This window comes from Sminthopsis crassicaudata, chromosome 4 (genome assembly GCF_048593235.1).
Source record: "Sminthopsis crassicaudata isolate SCR6 chromosome 4, ASM4859323v1, whole genome shotgun sequence".
Taxonomy (NCBI): domain Eukaryota; kingdom Metazoa; phylum Chordata; class Mammalia; order Dasyuromorphia; family Dasyuridae; genus Sminthopsis; species Sminthopsis crassicaudata.
Window position 1 is genome coordinate 343,025,318 of NC_133620.1, and position 19,103 is coordinate 343,044,420.

Below are 19,103 nucleotides of genomic sequence, written 5' to 3' on the forward strand. Positions count from 1 at the left end.
TTTCCTCACCAAGAGAGGTCCTACTTTATGGACTCTTGATCTCCCTTTCAGTTGCCTCTAGCAGTTTGCCCCTACAATTTATCACTTCTCTCTCTAATTTTTCAATCTCTCCTTATCTATTGGTTCCTTTTCTACAGTTTACAAAAAATCCCAGAGTCACCTTCATCCTTTAAAAACAAAACAAAACCAAACCAAAGCCAAAAGCCCCCCTCAAGCTTCTAGTCACTTGCCAAAACCATTGAATTCTGGCTTATGACCTTATCCCTGTTCCCAGTCCCCATCCTTCTCATCTCTCAGCATATTTTATACTTACTCCTTCTAGTTGTTTTCTTGGAGTTTTTAATGACACTGTCTTTCTCTTTATTGTCTGCCCACTTGTCTGATTCAGTCCTCAGGCTTTTTTTGCTGAATCATCACTCAGAACACACCTCCTAACTGTAGTTAGGCTGTGATGGGTCTTTTCTTTGTACTTTTGGTGACTTCATTAACTTTATCTCCAAGCAGAAATGCCCAGCCTTAGTCTCTCCTAAGTTATTTTCCTACATCACCAATTGCCTCTTGGACATTTTAAACTCAGTGTCTCACAAACATCTCAAATGAATGTGACTCAAGTAGAACTTCTTTCATCCAAACCAATTCTCCTATGATTGTCTCTGTTTCTATTTAGATGCTACTACTACCTTTCCAGTCTCCCACTTTTGCATTCTTGGAATTATCTCAGATTCTTCCCTGTAACTCACCTCACATATCCACATTGCTATTGATTCCACTTCTACAGCCTCTCTTAAATACATCTCCTTCTTTCCATCCTACATTAAGCTCTCATCACCTCTTGCCTGTACTATTCTCTCTCCTACTTTCAGATCACTTCTCATACCAATTAATCCTGCACACACATGCCAAAATGATTTTCCTAAACTATACAGCTGATCATGTCACTCCCCTGGTCTGAATTCCAATAAATAGCTCCCTGTTTCTTGGCATTTAAAAGCCCTTTGCTACCTGATTTCAATCTATCATACGTACCTTTTTGTATATTCTTTTGGTCCAACTCAACTGGCCTTCATACTGTTCCTTATACAGAAACCTCAATTTCCAGTCCTTTGAATGGACTCAGGTAGGAGTTTCAGACTCCTCATCTGGAAAGTTTTTCCTCTTCACTGCTGCCTCTTAAAATTCCCAATTTACCTCAAAACTCAGTTCCACATCCAGCAGTGACTCCTATCTATGACCTCTAGGGCCAGACCAAAAAAAAAATCTTTTTTTAAAATCAATCAATAAGCATTTTTTCTTTTTTGTGATTGAAATTTTGTATTAATTTTTTTTTTACTTTCAAAACATAGGCATGCATGCTCCAATTGATAGATGGTCAAAGTATATGAACAGACAATTTTCAGATGAAGAAATGGAAACTATTTCTAGCATATGAAAAGATACTCCAAATCATTATTGATTGAGAGAAATGCAAATTAAGATAACTCTGAGATACCACTATACACCTGTCAGATTGACTAGGATAACAGGAAAAGATTATGATGAATGTTGGAGGGGATGTGGGAAAACTGGGACCTGATACATTGTTGGTGGAATTGTGAATGCATCTAACCAATCTGGAGAGCAGTTTGGAACTATGCTCAAAAAGTTATCAAACTGTGCATATCCTTTGATCCATCAGTGTTACTACTGGGTTTATATCCCAAAGAGATCTTAAAGAAGGGAAAGGGACCCATATGTACAAAAATGTTTGTGGCAGCCCTTTTTGTAGTGGCCAGAAAATGGAAATTGAATGGATGTCCATCAATTGGAGATTGGCTAAGTTGTGGTATATGAATGTTATGGAATATTATTGTTCTGTAAGAAATGACCAGCAGGATGATTTTAGAGAGGCCTGGAGATAATTACATGAACTAATACTAAGTGAAATGAGCAGAACCAGGGGATCATTATACACTTCAACCACAATACTATATGATTTTCAATTCTGATGGATGTGGCTGAGATGAACCAAATCAATTCCAATTGTTTAATAATAAAGAGAACCAGCTACACCCAGCAAAAGAACTATGGGAAATGAGTATAGACTCCAACAAAGCATTTCCACTTCTTCTGTTTTTGTCCACTTGCATTTTTGTTTTCCTTCTCAGGTTATTTTTACCTTATTTCTAAATCCAATTTTTCTTGTACAGCAAGATAACTGTATAAATATGTATACATATATTGTATTTAACACATACTTTAACATATTTAACATGTATTGGTCTACCTGCCATCTAGGGGAAGGGATGGGGAAAAGTTGGAACAGAAAGTTTTGCAAGGATCAATGCTGAAAAATTACCTATGTATATGTCTTATAAATAAAAATCTATAACTTAAAAAATCTGGAAAAAAGAACCATAGGCATGGATATAACTTTTCAACATTAACCCTTGAAAAATTTTATAGTCCCAATTTTTCTTCCTCTTCCCCCCACCCCCTTCCCTAGAGGGCAAGCAATCCAATATATGTTAAATGTATATACACACACACACATATAAAAATATATGTTAAATCCAGTATATGTGTGTGTATATATATATATATATACATATATACATATTTATATATTGTTGTACTGCACAAGAAAAATCTTTTTGTTTTGTTTTGTTTTTGAGGCTGGGGTTAAGTGACTTGCCCAGGGTCACACAGCTAGGAAGTGTTAAGTGTCTGATACCAGATTTGAACTCGGGTCCTCCTGAATTCAAGGCTGGTTCTCTATCCACTGCGCCACCTAGCTGCCCCTGCACAAGAAAATCTAATCAAAAAGGAAAAAAAATGAGAAATAAAACAAAATGCAAGCAAACAACAACAAAAAGAGTGAAAATACTATGCAGTGATCTACACTCAGTTCCCACAGTTCTCTCTCTGGGTGTACATGGCTCTTCTTCATTACAAGATCATTGACTAACCTCAATCATCTCATTGTTGAAAAGGGTCAGAATTGATCTTTTAATATTGCTGTTGCCATGTACAATGTTCTTTCTCCTGGTTCTTCTCATTTTACTTAGCATTAATTTATGTAAGTCTCTCCAGGCCTCTCTGAAATCATCCTGCTTGTCGTTTCTTATAGAACAATAATATTCCATAACATTCATATACCAAAATTTATTCAGCCATTCTCCAACTAATGCACATCTACTCAGTTTCCAGTTTCTAGCCACTACAAAAAGAGCTGCCACAAACATTTTTGCGCATGTGGAGTCCTTTCCCTCTTTTAAGATCTCTTTGGGATACAAGCCCAGTAGAAACACTGCTGGATCAAAGGGTATGCACAGTTTGATAACTTTTTGGGCATAGTTCCAAATTGCTCTCCAGAATGGCTGGATGTATTCATAATTCCACCAACAATGCATCAGTGTCCCAGTTTTCCCACATTCCCTCCAACATTCATCATTATCTTTTTCTGTCATCTTAGCCAATCTGAGAGGGGTATAATGATACCTCAAGATCAAATCAAAAAATCTAATTCATAACCACCACTATTATGTCTACTCTGGATTATCTTTTGTCCAAGCCAAAGCAACCTTGATCCCCTCAGTTGATCTTCCTATGAATTGAGCTTAAGATCTTTCATCCTCCTGATTGCCCTCTTTTGAATGATTGACTACCAATCTACAGCTAGTAAGGACTTGAAAAGCCACCTAGGCCAACCCCCTTATTTTATAAATGAGGTAACAAAGGCCCAATGAATTTGAGCACAAGCTCTTTAACCTTAAATCTAGGGTTTTACTCATTGTGCCATCCTTCCCCTCTACCTTTTCAATGTTTTTCCTAAAATATAGTGAAAAGAACTGAGTACAATATTTCATTATATAGAAGTAAGACATCCATTTTATTTGAAAGCCTTACTTCTCTATGGTTTATTCATCCTCAGCTCTATTTTTCAACATGCATTTTTTACCATACCCACCTTCCCTTTTTTTTAGCCATTTTTATTATTGCCTGCTTTGAATTGAAGTTACCAAATGTGGAAGTGCATGTTGATTTAATTAATAGGGTCTTACTAAGTTATTCATAGAATTTCTCTTCCTCATCCTTTACAGTAGGTATTGGTGCATAAGTGGCTATTATTTTCATAATGATCTTTTTGCTTAGGCTCATCAAGAACACTGCAAAGCAAGAGGATCACACATTTCATGAAACTGTTTTATCTGCACAATAAAACCAACTCAAAGAAAAATGTGTTTGCTCCAAGTTTTCCTTCATGGTCTGTTAACAGGGTAGCTCTTTATATAACACCTAGCACAGGAATTTAGATGATAGTGATAAGACTTCTCATAAAGACTTACATAATAGTCTTTTTTTTGTGTGAGGCAATTGAGATTAAGTGACTTCCCCAAGATCACTCATTAATAAGTGAGGATTTGAATTCAGTTTCTTCTAACTTCATTAGCTGTCCCTGAAAGACCTTTTAAAGGAAAAGCCCTATACTTTTTATCTTTAGAAATTAAAGAAAGATGCTTAATGCTCAATTATGTGTTATATTGTGGAGACTGGGGAAGAAGTGATTTTTATTCTCTAGGTAATTCTTGTTTAATCTTTTTAACTATATTTCAGAGAGTGGTAAAGTAGCTGTGGAATACAGATCCTCTGAAGAAGGAGATTCTGCAACAGAAGAATTCGAGGACTTGATTCAAGTATGTGAAAAGTTAGGCTTTCATTCTTCCCAACTGAGTTCTAAATAATTCCTTCATCTGAAATAGGAGAAAGGCACCTTTGTGGTGGAGGGCAGTCAAAGGAAAGAATCCCAGGTTTAATCCTAACTATGGAATTGCTTTAGAATTCTAGGAAATGTGTTGGGATACGGGAGCCACCTGCCAGTGGCTGCTGGAGTCATCTAATTCAGACCTATAGAATGGATTTCTTCTTGTGAGGGGATGATGATGATACAAGGAGATTGAGAAGCAGGCAGTTGCATTCTCTAACCTCCCCACTGAGAGGCAGTTGTGTTGTCTGACCTCTCTCTTCTTCCCTCTGCTTCCAATTTATTTCATTCCCAGTCCACATGCAACACCTGTGTCAGTAAAGGCTGCTTTACAACTCCTTCAAATATTATGATCCACAGCTGTGGAAGATCTGGGAGAACTGTCCCTTCACTTAGGCATGGTCCTTAACAGAAATTTGTTGTTTCTCCCATAACCCAGGCCCACAGAGTTAAGGAGAGCTGGTTCCCTATAATCCTGAATCCCTGAGCCCTCCACACTGGGCCCTAGGAGACCTGCAATCAGAGGGGGTTCTCCCCATCCTAGGGATCACAGCTGAAGTTTTCCAGAAGTAAAGTTCAGGGGACAAGATGAGGGTATCTCATAATGTTCTCACAACTGGAGGTATAAATAAGGGATCATTTTCTTGCCTGGGAAATAGTAGTACTGCCATCTGAATTATGTCCTATAGACATTGAAGTCTCTAAGGATCCTAAACAGATATGCAGTTTACCAGGGAGATAGTCCTTCTGGCCCTATTTGGATGTGTGTTGTGGGATACTTGGTTTGTCAGAGAGGCAGCACTAAAGACATGGGTTCAGATCTTTCTTTAGATACTTTCTAGCTGTGTGTCCTAGAACCTCTCTGAGCCTCTGTTTCTTCATCTATAAAATAAGGTCAAATTGAAGTCTCTTTTAGTTCTAAATCTACGATCCTTTGACATGTCATTTCAAAGTTAAGAGCTTTGAGGGAGTTCCTAGCTCTCCCATTGCAAATCAGACCCTTTCTCTAAAATTTATGTTAGAAAGTCTCCTGGGTGTCAAGAGTTCAGATCACACAGCCAGTTTGTATCAGAGACAGGACTCTAACCTCAGTCTTCCTGATTCCAAAGCCAGAGCCTGCTCTCTCTCTCTGTCTCTCTTTCTGTCTCTCTCTCTATCTCTCTGCCTCTCCCTTTCTTCCCTCTCCCCCTCTCTTTCTCTCTCTCACTCTGTCTGTCTCTCTCTTTCTCTATGTCTGTCTCTCTCTTTCTCTGTCTGTCTGTCTCTCTTTCTCTGTCTGTCTATCTGTCTGTCTGTCTCTCTCCTCCTCTCCCTCTCTCCCCAACTCTCTTTCTTTCCATCTTTCTCCAGAGGTAGAGAGGAGAAACTGGATGAGGTGACTGTTTTGTTTTTATTTTTTCTTTTATTTTTCTAATGCTTGAAAAATTTTGCCACAGAGATTAAATGTGTTTTTAATCAAGCATAAATATGGCCAGTCATTAAAACTTTAAATTTCAATAGAGATTGGGTTTAAAGAGAATAATTTGAAATTCTGAGGGAAAAGAGATTTAACAAATACTATAAATACCATATCTAATACTAAAATATATGGGTTTTAGAATGGCATGTAATAAATGATTTCTAAAATGGTCATTTCTGGACAGCAGTGAGGTAGTGAAAAATTTCTCATCACAGACCATGGACTGAATGGTCAGATTGAAAAGAATATTGAAGCAGTGATTTTATCTATTAGCCTGAACATGACTTATGTAAAATCGTGGCCTGAAAAACCCACATATATTATTGATAAAAAATAGAAAGGTTTGCTTTACTGTGCTTGTATTAAAGCTGAAATTTTTAGAGGTCCCATATTAATTGCTTTGCATTATTGGTACGTTGTAGTCTGACATGTAAAGAATGAATGCTCTAGGTCTGCAACAAGCATGAATATTTAGAGATAACTATAAATATGACATTCTAGTCAATGTATACTACCTATAGCTTTACTTGCCTAAACCTATACAATATGGTAGTAAGTGCGCTGAACCAAAGGACAAAAATTTCAGTTCTGCCCCTGTCCCCTGGGTGACCAGTGCTCTAGGCCTCTATCTTCTCTCTGTAAAAGGGGCAAAGCTAGGTAACCTCTAATGTCGCCCCTTCCCCAGCTCTGGAGCTATCTATTTACAAGTTCCCTATCTTTTTTCATTAAGGTTAATGATGTTTCTTATGATCAGTCCTACCAAGTGGAAGAAGAATGCCTCTCTGATTTCAGCCTGGATGAAGAATGATCAAAGTACATCTAAAAGCAAAGTTGCCCTCCCCTGTCCTTGCTAGGTATAGCACATCCCGACATCCTCTGAGGGTTAGGGACAGGTGGAGGAAGGGGTGTGTGTGTGTATGTGATTTTTAGAGAGGGGCAAGCTTGCTATCCCATCTTAGAGGGGAGGACTGAAGCTGAACTGTACCTCCAAGGACATAGGGAATTTGGAGTGAGGAAACTCCTCCACCGCCTACCATGTATGTGTGACATAGGGAGGGTCACCTAACTTCCAGGTGCCACGGACAAGACTTGACCACGTGCTTTGTGGTTGCTGGAGGACGTCATCTACCCTTCCCTGCTCTCATAGATCAAATAAAGAATTAAGAATTTCCTCGGAATTCTGCTGGGGGCGGGGCGGAGGGCGGGACGAGTCCGTTGCTGGGCAACGGGGCAGTCTCTCCAACTGTGCTCGGTCTGCTCCTTTGCTAAGAAAGGCCTGGGTGGGCTGCAACAACAGAGCCTCCGCATGTCGGGGCGGCCCCTGCCCGGGCTCGGGCTCTCGGCGTTTCTCTTGCTGGCCCTGGCGGCTTGGTCTCCTCTCTGTGCGCCAGGATTATCAGGAGCGGAAAGGGTGACTCCCGCGAGTGGCCGCAGCAGCCACCGGGCTCAGTCTGACTTCATGGCCCGGGCACTGGCGGTGCTTCCGGATCCAGCAGCTGTTCGAGAGGCTCTATCCCGAGCTTTGGCTTTAGGTCCCAAAGTGTCTGACATTCTTGCGTCTCCCAAGCCTGCCTCCACTCTGATCTCCCACCTGCCCGACAGAGCATCTCAAACCCTGCCTCCTCCTGTGACCACTCGAGCTCCCACCTGGCCTCCAGAATTGTCTCAGACCCTACCATCAATGGTTTTAATGCCTCGCCTGTCTTTAAAAGCACTTCACATTCGGGCTACGTCCTCCTTGGTGCCTGCGCCAGCTCCATTGGCACCTCAAATATCAGCTGCATCCTTGGTGCCAGCCCTAACTATCTTGTCTCAAATGCTGACATCTCAAATACCAGCTGCATCCTTACAGAAAACCGAAGTGTCAATGTCAACTCACATACCAGCTGCCTCCGTGGTGCCAGCCAAAACTCTGATATCCCCTCCGATTACATCCCTAGTGCCCACCCAAACCTTAACATCACCTAAGTCTCTAGATGCGTCTTTCGTGGTCACTCAGACTTCCCAATTAATTCAGACTCTCACTCCACCCCTAGTACCTATCCAAACTCCAGTCCCATTTCTGCCTCTGGCTGCACCCAGGGAGCACTCCCCAACAACTCCAACCCAGCTTCCAATATTGCCTCAGAATCTAGCTGTGAACATGATGTCCACCCAAGTTTTCAAATCGTCTCACACTTCAGCTATGCCATTGATGCACTCTGCCACCCCAACCCCATCTCCAGTAATACCGCAGACGATGGCCGTGCTCATGGTGCCTGCTCAAACCCTCGTATCACCACAAAGTCGAGCTCCAACTGTTAAGCATACTCGGATTCCAACCCCACTTCTGCAATTGCCTCAGACTCTGCCTCTATTGTTTAGCTCTGGTATTGCTCCTAACCAACCACCTCAGGCTCCAGTGCCCACCCAAACTCCAATCCTACCTTCTGTACCTCAGAAAAATGGTCAGGTGCTAACTTCATCTGAGGCACTGACTCTGGCTGTTGCTCCACCTCCAGAACTGACCATTCCTCCAGCTCCACCCCCAGAACCACCTCCAAAGCCAACAAAGTTTTATTCTCCATCTCCAGAGATGACCAAAGTCTTGCTTCTGCCTCTAGAGATAAAGCAGGTTCCAGTTAAACTTCTGTCAGTTTCAATGGTGGAAAAGCAGCGGGCTCAGACTCCAAAACCATCCTCTTTAGTATTGCAGAAGAACAACCGGGAAAATAACTCTGTCTGCTTGAGCCCATGTACTTGCAAAGCTGGAACTCTCTCCTGTACTGGCCTCAGTCCTGAACTTCGCCTGCACAGAATACCAGTGCCAGGACCCAACGACCACAACCTAACCTTCTTTTCCCTGTGAGGCCTGTTCTTCCCAACACCACCACACTGGTTTTAATTCTTCCCCCTGCCCTTCCCCATTCCTTTTATATCACATTCCTCTTCTTTCCCATTCTCCTCCTTTACCCATTTCTTCTATTCGTCATCTGTGCTTCTGTTTCTTTTTTTTTTTTTTTCATTTCTTCCTCATAAATGTTCATCTGTCTGTATTATTCTTATTGCTTCCCACAGGTCTGTTTTTTTCCCCCATAGTTTACTTCAAATTCTATTCATATCCACACTTCATTTTTTACCCAAACTCAATAATTACATTACCCTGTAGCTCCTATCATTCACAATTATTTATTAATATATTATGTCTAAGTTCTATGAAAATTACAAATATAATAGGGTAGGGACAGGGAACCTACAGGGAAAATACAGTACATAAAAATTAACACAATAAAATCCAGACAAGCCAAGTATTACATACTATGTACCAAACATTGTACTAAATTCTCTCAAGTGAAGTAGGTCTCATTTTATGGTTGAAAATACTGAAGCAGAGGATGCCCAAGATCACATAGCTAGTAAGATTCTGAGGTTAGATTTGAATCCAAGTCTTTCTAACTCCAGGCCAGCTGTCTATCCATTTTTTTTATTAAGTGCCTACTGTGTGTTAGATATTTTGCTAAACATTGAGGACACAGGCAAAAAAAAAAAATTGCTGCTTTAAAGAAGTTCACAATCTAAAGATGATATGCAAAGAATTTTGTACAAATAAGATAAATGTTAAATTACAGATAATTAACAAAGGGAAGGCACTAAAATGAAGATGGATTAGGAAGAACTTTTTGCAGATTGGGATTTTAGTTGAGAGTTGAAAGAAACCAGGAGACAGACATGAAGAGAATTCTAAGGAAGAGAGCCAATGTAAATGCCTTGAGCAGGGAGATTTCTTGCACAAAGTATTGTGGTGGGAGAGAGGAATAAACTGAAGAAGAATACTGGAAAGGTGACCAGATTATAAAGAACTTTAATAACTCCAGAGGATTTTTATTTTACCTTAGAGGTAATAGGAAGCTAATGAGGTTTAGTAAATGAAGTGATAAGCTTAATTTGTACTTAAGATTAATTTGATCAATAGGATAATCTTAACCAATTTGTACTTAAGATTAATTTGATCAATAGGATAATCTTAACCAATTCTCTGAGGCAGAGTAGAAAGAATAAAGTTTGGAGATAATAAGTCAGAGAATCCAACCAGGTGGTTATTTATTACACTGGACCATATGGAAAATGGGCGGTTAATTGTCTTTGACTTTTTCCTACCTTTATATTTAAAAAGTTACTAAGTTCTATTGATTCTTCCTTTGAAAATTTCTGAACTATATCTGTTTCCATTCCCATTCCCATCTACTTCCAAGCTCTTAACTTTATGAATGTATCATTGTAATAGCATTCTAATTCTGCCTTTTATGAATGAATGAGATCAGGGTAATATTGAAGAGGGGGAAAATGGTCAGGGAAAAATAAGATTACATGGGTTTTCATATTGAATTGGAAGAGTGATAGTACCCTTGACAGAAATAAGGAAATTAGGGAGAGAGCCCATGTCAAGAACAAAAAATGAGTTTTAAACATTGAATTTGAGTTGACGTGATATCCAAGTGGAAATGTCCATTATTGGGCAAAGAGGTATAGGACCTTTCAGGAGAAAAATCGGGGACTGAGATTTGTGACTACATTGCATAAAAAGGATATTTGAAAGCAGTAAAGTGTGAAATTCTATGAGGCAGAGTATAGAAAAGAGCACAGTGAATTAAAGGACTGGATATGGGGAATTATCCATTTATTGAATGAAATAAAACAGATACAAGGACATGTTTTCCAAGCATTGGTTTCTGATCAGTGGCCTCACCCTGTTTCTAAAGCGTCATGGGTCAGAAACTGGCCCAAAAGGTTTGGTCCTTTTGAGTCATGGTTGTTTTTGGATGTATCTTATCTACTCCTTGATTGTGAGTTCTTTGAGGACTTGTTTAATTTTTGAATCTTACCCAGCACCCAGAACATTGTTCTACACATAATAGATGATTAATAATGAAGTTTAAAGCCTCTTAGCATCTTCTTTTATCATTTATGGGTCTTTTTCATGCTGTGTCTTTTGCATTATATAAAAGATTATTGTCTATCAATAATTTCCCTTTATATTTGCTTATGGAGTAACTATAATTTGGAGCATACTGATTCCCATCGTTTCCCTTCCCTGCCCCCAGTTACCCTGGTTTGTATGTAATGCAATATAACATAAACAAATGCCAACTGGAAAAATAGAAGAACCTCAATATGGGTATCTTAAAGCCATAGAAATTTGCTTGCATGTGACTTTCCCCGACCAGTTCCACTTCTTCCACTATTTAACCTACAGTTGCCCCTAGACCCTACCAAACTAATGAGTGTATGAAAAACTCCCCAAAAAGTACTCATCCAAAATTTTGATATTGCCTAGCTTATTGTGATATATATATATATATATATATATATATATATATATATGATAATATTGATTCAATTAACAAAAAATTACTAAATATCGTATACAGAGACACTTGAGAGAAAAATAAGTACAATTTGGTTCCTGCCTTCCTTTACAATTTATTCAAGATATGACATACAAAGACAACAATAAAATAAAATAGATCTTAACTTCATAAGTCAGATACAAATGAAATGCTCTGAGGGATCAGAAGAGGAAAAGAAAAAATTTGATACGAAAAAGAACAGAGAATTTTTTTCCCCTGGAGATGACATCTCCCTTACTTCATTTCCTTATTTTAATTGCAAAATTGAAAAATAATAGCTAGAAATTATCCTGGTGTTTTTGTTGAAATATTCTCTTAAAAATTCCATGACTACACATTTTTATTTGGTGACATGAACTATATTTTTTCACAGAGATTTCCATGGGAACTCTATTTCTGTCATTGAAAGAGGTATCTGGAAGTCATATCCTTGGGCTGAGGTTCTGTAAGTATAATTTTATCAGGCAAATGCATAGTTAGCCACATTTTTAATCAACTTTGGTCTGTAAGACTGAATTTAGAATCTCTAAGAAGAAAAGTATTTTTCTCTAGATCCAAATCAGATTTCAATGAATGATCAATTTTCTGGTTGAATAAAATTGTAAAATCTATCACATGAGTTACATTTAGATTATGAAATCTTAAGTTTACTAAAATTATGTAAAAAGGGAAAATGGTTGAAATACAATTTTTTCTTTTATAAAAGCTGATTTGCGTGTCATCATAGCAATTTAGCAAATTTAATTAAGAAAGTGATGATTGGAATGAAAAAATAAGTCAATACAGTAAATTAAAAGTCATAATTGCATAAGAAAAGAGTAAATGACTTAACTACTTATTTAGCTTCCCCTTATATTAAACAGATAAGGAAAAATGATGAGAATGCATAATTATTTTATTCACATGAATATTTAGTTTTATATAGAGTTATAAAGAGTATATAAAAATGTATATGTATGTGGGGCAGCTAAATGACAACTGATTACGTTACTGGGCCTGGAGTCAGGAAGACTCATTTGCCTGAGCTCAAATCTTGTTTCAGTTACTTATTAGCTGTGTGACTCTAGGTAAGTCACTTCACCCTGTTTGCCTTAGTTTCCTCATCCGTAAAATCAGAGAAGAAAATGACAAACCACTCTAGGATCTTTGCCAAGAAAGTTGGAAAATGAGGTCATAGAGTAAGAAACAACTGCAGTGACTGAACAAGAACGTGTGTGTTTGTGTGTGAATGTACATACAGTTTCAATGTCCCACAGTAGAAGGCTTAAGGATTTCTGTTTCATCTTGACTTCCACACAAATATTAGAGAGAAACAAAAACACATTAAAAATAACATTGAGTGAGGAGCATTCAGGAAAGACTATGGAAGATAGATTACATGAGTTAAACCTCAAAGGAAGAGAGATATGTTATAATAAGGACAGATTGCACAAATGCATGGAGATAGGAAAGGGCAGGAAAAGATCTAGAAACATCATATAGTAGTCCAGTTTGGTCGAAATATAATGGGAATAAAGGAGGATAAGGCTAGAAAAATAAAGTCAAAATGGATACATAATTTCGGCATAAAAGATGATACCATAAACAAATTTGGAGAACAAGAAATAATTTACCTATCAGATCTTTGGAGAAGGGAGGGATTTATGATCAAAGAAAAATGAGAACAATATGAAAGGCAAAATGGACGCCTTTGAATACATTAAATAAAAAAGGTTTTGCACAAACAAAACCAACAGAATGAAATAAGGCTAAAAAAAATCCATTGGAACCAGATTAGAGGGCCTCAAATATAACACTGAAAAGTTTATCTTATATAGAAGCTCCAAAGGCAATGATAGTTTAAACCTATGGATTAGGAATATCATTTTGACAGCTGTATGAAAAATGAATTAAAGAGGCTGGAGACAGATAAATTAGGGGACTATTACAATAATCCAATCAAAAGATGAGGTCAGTTGACTTGTTAGTGGAGAGGAAAAGGCTAACTAATGCAAAAGATATTAAAGAGAATCAAATGTATTTTGCAACTGATTAAATATTGAGATAGAAGAGAGAGATGATGGCTATAAAACCATAGGATTTAAAGCTGAAAGAATCCAAGAAATCTTCCTTATACCTCCCCATTTTACAAATGAGAAAAAGAGCAAAGCCCAGATAACTGAATTGAGTTGCCCAAGTTAATTAACAGAGCTAGAATTCAAATTAAAGTTTTCAGATTCCTGAGCTAGTGCTTTTTCTTCTATACTCCCAGCATTCCAACAAGTGAAATGTGAGTTCATTTCTGGTTTAGGGAATATTTACTACCTGTGTTCCTAAACAGTTTTAGAAAGCAAATAGATTTGGTTCTGGCTCAAGCTGGTTAGTTATTCTTGTTGTTCAGTCATTTCAATATTGTGCAATTTTTCTTGACTCCATTTGGAGTTTTCTTGACAAAGATATTGGAATGGTTTACCATTTCCTTTTTCAGCTTATTTTACAAATAAGAAAACTAAGGCAACCAGGGTAAAGTGATTTGCCCAGAGTCACAGAACTAGTAAGTGTCTGAGGCCAGGTTTGAACTTGGGTCTTCTGACTCTAGACTTGGTGCTCTATCTATTACATCACCTATACTTTTTAAAAAATTTATTTATTTTATGGGTTAAAATTGTATTTGAGGCCCAACAAATCAATGCATTACATTTTAGTTTTTGCTTTCACAATTAACTTTAGTTCAATTTCTTCCTTTTAAGTATTCCATTGTAATTTTTTAAAAGTTTTTTAAAAATTTTTTTCTAGTTTATTTTTCTAATTTTTCTAGTTTTTACTTGTTATTTGTTGAAAATTGAAATAGTTGTCTAGGTCAAAGGTGTTGAATCTTAGAAGGACTAGAAAAAATTAGGTCATAATTTCTGCTATTGCTATCTGCTTCTCTATAGACCTATCCTTTGCTTCTGAGGAGAAAAGAAAAGAATGACAATAGGTTTAGCAGCAGGAAGATAGTTTATAAATGCAATTAATGAAAGCTGAACTTACCGAAGTCAAGCTAGGACAGTATGCCATAAGGTTTATTGCCAGCTAATCATTGTGGAAACAGTATTTCTCTTTAATGGCACAGTGCCACCAACATCTGTTGGCTTCGGTTGCTATCCCTAAAGATCTACTATTTCTGCTTGGGAATTTCAAATAGAATCCACATATATTTATAACAGGCATAGATGGTAGGGAGAATCCTGCTTCTTATCTCCATTATTGGAAAGTGAAAATTAAGGCAAGTAGTTTTAGAGGAAGAGATACAAGAGATATTAGAAACATAAAGTAAGGTTGAATAAAAATTCAAACATAAGAATTAACCATATCAGAATGATAGTCTTTCGGGTAGCTGCCTTTCAGAAAGGAAGCAGTTCTCACTGAATAAATTGGTATCCTAATTTGACATTTGACCCAAAGATAATCTCTTCATTTTCCAGAAATCTCAAGGATAATGCTTTGCACAAACTATACAAGAATACCTTTGAAGGCCTGCTGTCGCTCCAGTATTTGTAAGTTACTTAATATGTAATGATCATGTCTTAAGCATATAATGTCTATGAAATTTCTGTCTAAATCAGAAAACAAACAAGACACAAGAAAAATATTGACTCAGATGAGTGTAGTGAATGGTTCTGTGACATTATTGTTATCTTTCTTTTTTTTTTTTTTTTTTTTGCTGAGGCAATTGGGGTTAAGTGACTTGCCCAGGGTCACACAGCTAGGAAGTCTCAAAAGTGTCTGAGGTCAGATTTGAACTCAGGTCCTCCTGACTTCAAGGCTGGTGCTCTATCCACTGCGTCACCTAGTTGTCCCTTTATTGTTATCTTTCAAAGAAAAAAAAAAATCATAGGAGAACTGGTTTGTCATTGCCCAGAAATGTTTTATATAAAGTATGAACTTTAGCAAAAAGAGAGGAGTGAAAGTTAAGTTCATAACTTTACTTGAAGAATGTTCCAGGTTATAGAGTAACTTCAGTTAGAGTTTACTAATTCAGGTTTATTAATTATGCAAATCTTGATTAAGCTCAATTTAACTTAATACTTTCTAGTTTTTCTAGCAGTTTTTTTTTCAAATGAGCTCCTACCCCAGTTGAAAGGATCTTTGAGATCATAGTTCATTTGCTTCTATCTGTTGTGCACTTTATTTGTTCTACTACTTATAATAACTATTTAAATTTTTTTATTTTAAATGTCAGTATTATCAAATCAAATATTTTTGATCACTGCTTTATAATATAAGTTGATATCTGGAATTGTTAAACTTCCTTTTATCACTGGCAATACAAAGAAAAGCAAAAGAAAAGATAAAATTTATCAGGAGGAACAAAAGGTTAACAACATCAAGGAAAATAATGAAAAAAGATCTCAAAGTCACATGAAATTAAAAAGGTTTTACACAAATAAAATCAATGCAGTTAAAATTAAAAGGAAAACAGGAAACTGGAGTGAAAATTTTTCTAATAAAAATCTCATTTCTAAAATATAGAGGGATCTGAGCCAAATTTATCAAAATAAGAACCATTCCCCAATTGATAAATGGTCAAAGGATAAGAACAGGCAGTTTTCAGAAGAAGAAATCAAAGCTATCTTTAGTCATGTGAAAAAAATGCTCTAAATCACTGTTTACTCTGAGGTATCTCTTTATAGCTATCAGATTAGCTATTGCTCACCTTCTGCTCCTTGATATTTCTCTCTTCTCTTCTCTCTAGATTTTTGGTACACCACTCTTTCCTAATTCTCCTTCTACCTATATAAATCTTTTTCTTTCTCCTTAGCTGGATCCTCACCCAAAGCACACCCTGTTTTCCATGGATGTCCTGAAAGAGTCTGCTTTGGTCCCTCATTCTCCCTTTACACCATTTCACTTGGTGAGCTCAACAGTTCCCATGCATTTAATTACCATCTTTGGACTGACAATTCTTAAATCTACCTATTTTGCCCTGATCTTTCTGCTTGTCTCACATCTCCACCTGCCTTTTAGGTATCTCAGACTAGATATTCAGTAGTTGTCTAAAACTAAACCTAAGACAGAACTTATCATCTGTCCTAAACCCTTCACCCATCCTACCTACCATATGACTATAGAGGGTAGTCCCTCAGAATTGCAACCTTGGGAGTTGTCTTTGACCCTGCTATCTCTCACCTTCATTCTATAAATAAGACCTGTCAGTTTTACCTCTGCACATCTCTTCAATATGCCTTCTCTCTTCTGACACTGCCTTTATCATCTCAGGATGGACTGTTGCAATAGCCTGTTGATGGGGCTGCTTGCCCCAAGTCTCTTTCCACTCCAGTCCATCCTCCATTCAGCCTTGGAAATAATTTTTCCAAAACTCAGGTTTGACCATAACACCTCCTTCTTCAATAACTCTAGTAACTCTAGGATCAAATACAAAATGGTCTGTTTGGCATTCAAAGCCCTTCATAGAGAATTAGAGCCCTATCCTAGTGCTCTAGTCTTCACATACCTTAATCACCACATATTCTCAGATTCAGGGATACTGTCCTCCTTACTGTTCCTATCTCTCAGCTCTTTGATTTCTCTCTAGGTTTTCTCATGCCTGGAATTTCTCACTCCTCTGCTATGTTAAACTTCATCTAAAATGCCATCTTTTATAGGAAGCCTTTCCTAGCCTTCTTAAATCTATTTCTTTCTCTTGATTTTTTCCTATTTATCCTGTAGATAGCTTGTTTTGCATACATTTGTTTGTATGTAGTCTCCCCTATTAAACTGACAGCTCCTTAAGGGCAGGAACTGTCTTACCTTTTTTGTCTCTCTAGTGCTTATCACATAGAACCTGGCATTTAGTATGAACTTAATAAATGTTGATTGATTGATTGATTCTACAGTTTAAAATATTTACTTGGACATAATATAGAAATTATATTTGCTAAGGATTCCAGCACTTTTGAGTATAGGTAACTTCTTTTGTCTTCATATGGAAATGTACTCTGTTCAGTAGGGCAGAAGGAGGTTACTGTCATAGTCTTGGACCAATCACTAACTCTAAAAGGCCCCAACCCCACCCCCCATAGATGGGGTTTTTTGTTATGGAGCACTGGATCATACTCCCAGAGGCTATTAGGAACTTGTATCAAGGAAAGTGCTTGAGCCTTGCCTTACCTCTGGACCAGTCAAGTCCCAAGAACAGATTTGTTGTCTTTTAAAGGAAAATCAGCCTGATTCTTGAGATGCATCTGTGGGAGGGGTGGGAGGTAGAAGGAAAAAGCAAACCTAGCAAATAATCTATCACAGTCCTCCCATATCAAGCTCCTTTTCTTCCAATTATTTCCTTTTGAACTATCATTTCATTTATAATTACCCTTTTTACTTCTTATTTTATCTCTTCCAGGAATTGTTAAATTTTATGGACCTAAGATCATAAGAAAAGACATAAGGCTCTCCTTGTAGTGACTTTGAAGTTACTCACTTCCTCTAAGACTCTTATGCCATAGTTCTCTTTTATTATCCTAACTCGGTTTCCTTAATTATCCTGATCCAGTTCCCTAATTGTGCTGCCTCAGTTTATAATTGTTCTGCTCAATCCTGCAAAACCACCCGTCCCTCTTAATCAGAATATTTGATAAGGATAAAAGATTTTATATTTTAGAATATCAGAATGCCTCTCCCATCCCAAGCTATCAGAATATCAAATACTGTCTTATCAAAAGGCATCCGCCTCCCCCCATTATGTCATCCCATCTCTGATGACTCACCCCACCCTGTTAGAGTCCTGCTCTCAGCACCCTGACTCCGCCCCTGCCTCAGTCTACCTCCAGTGTCTGAGCCATGTGTATATATAGATTATCAAGCACTCTCATTGTTTGCTGGATTCTTAGAGATGATAGTCTCATTCAGCCCTGGGACCAAACCATGGATCCATTTGGTCCCAGTAAATCTCTCCCTTTCAAATAAAATATTAAATGTTCTCTATTCTCTATCTTGCCTCAAGTTTCTTCAGCATTACCAGACATCCCTGAGTCCATAAATTTTCTCTATCAATGTTTTCTGTTTATTCATATTTCTAGCTTTGATTCCTGAACTGAGACTTTTAAGTCAGGTCCAGTTTTCAACTTTTCTTGTACCCTTGGATGGAATGAGTTCCTCTATGGTCCTGATAGTCTTTTGTCATCTGGGGACCTGCCACTGACCATCCTTTCTTAGTGTGTATGCACCAAGTGCTGGCATGTCCTTTGAGTAGAGTTCTGATTTCTTCAAGGCTGACGGGATGGCTCATGTCAGCCTGCTTTACCCTCAGAGCCCCTAGAACATTTATAAGAGCCACTGTTGTCTTAGGAGGAATTTTGTTGGCTATACTCTCCACATCCATTCAGGACCTTTAACCACCTTAGGGCTTGCTCTCCAGAATACTGACTTGGGTTCTGGTTTCAAAGTCAAAGCCTACTTAAATTTTGCTCTGGGGCTTCTGGCTAGTGCATTTACCTCACCAGGGTCTTCTAGCTGAGCCTCCTTTCTTAGTTGTCCTCTAGACTTCAGGATGTCCCCT

The 19,103-nt window shown here is 37.7% G+C and overlaps 1 protein-coding gene across 8 annotated transcripts in view; it reads left to right on the plus strand.

Moving 5' to 3' along the window:
* The window catches only part of LOC141538942 (RAD52 motif-containing protein 1-like), a 77,638-nt gene that overhangs the window by 16,459 nt on the left and 42,076 nt on the right, over window positions 1-19,103 (plus strand). For 6 of the 8 annotated variants that reach the window (XR_012481161.1, XR_012481160.1, XM_074261007.1 and 3 more), the window contains exons 1-3: window positions 7,424-9,044; window positions 11,961-12,032; window positions 15,034-15,105. Coding sequence is in view for 6 of the 8 variants with exons in the window: in XM_074261007.1 (XP_074117108.1) it covers window positions 7,507-9,044; window positions 11,961-12,032; window positions 15,034-15,105 (1,682 nt within the window). In the remaining 2 variants the exon portion in view is untranslated. Of the gene's footprint in view, window positions 1-4,593; window positions 4,674-6,930; window positions 7,371-7,423; window positions 9,045-11,960; window positions 12,033-15,033; window positions 15,106-19,103 lie in introns of those variants that run through there. The other 2 variants (XM_074261015.1, XM_074261013.1) reach the window with 2 other exon arrangements.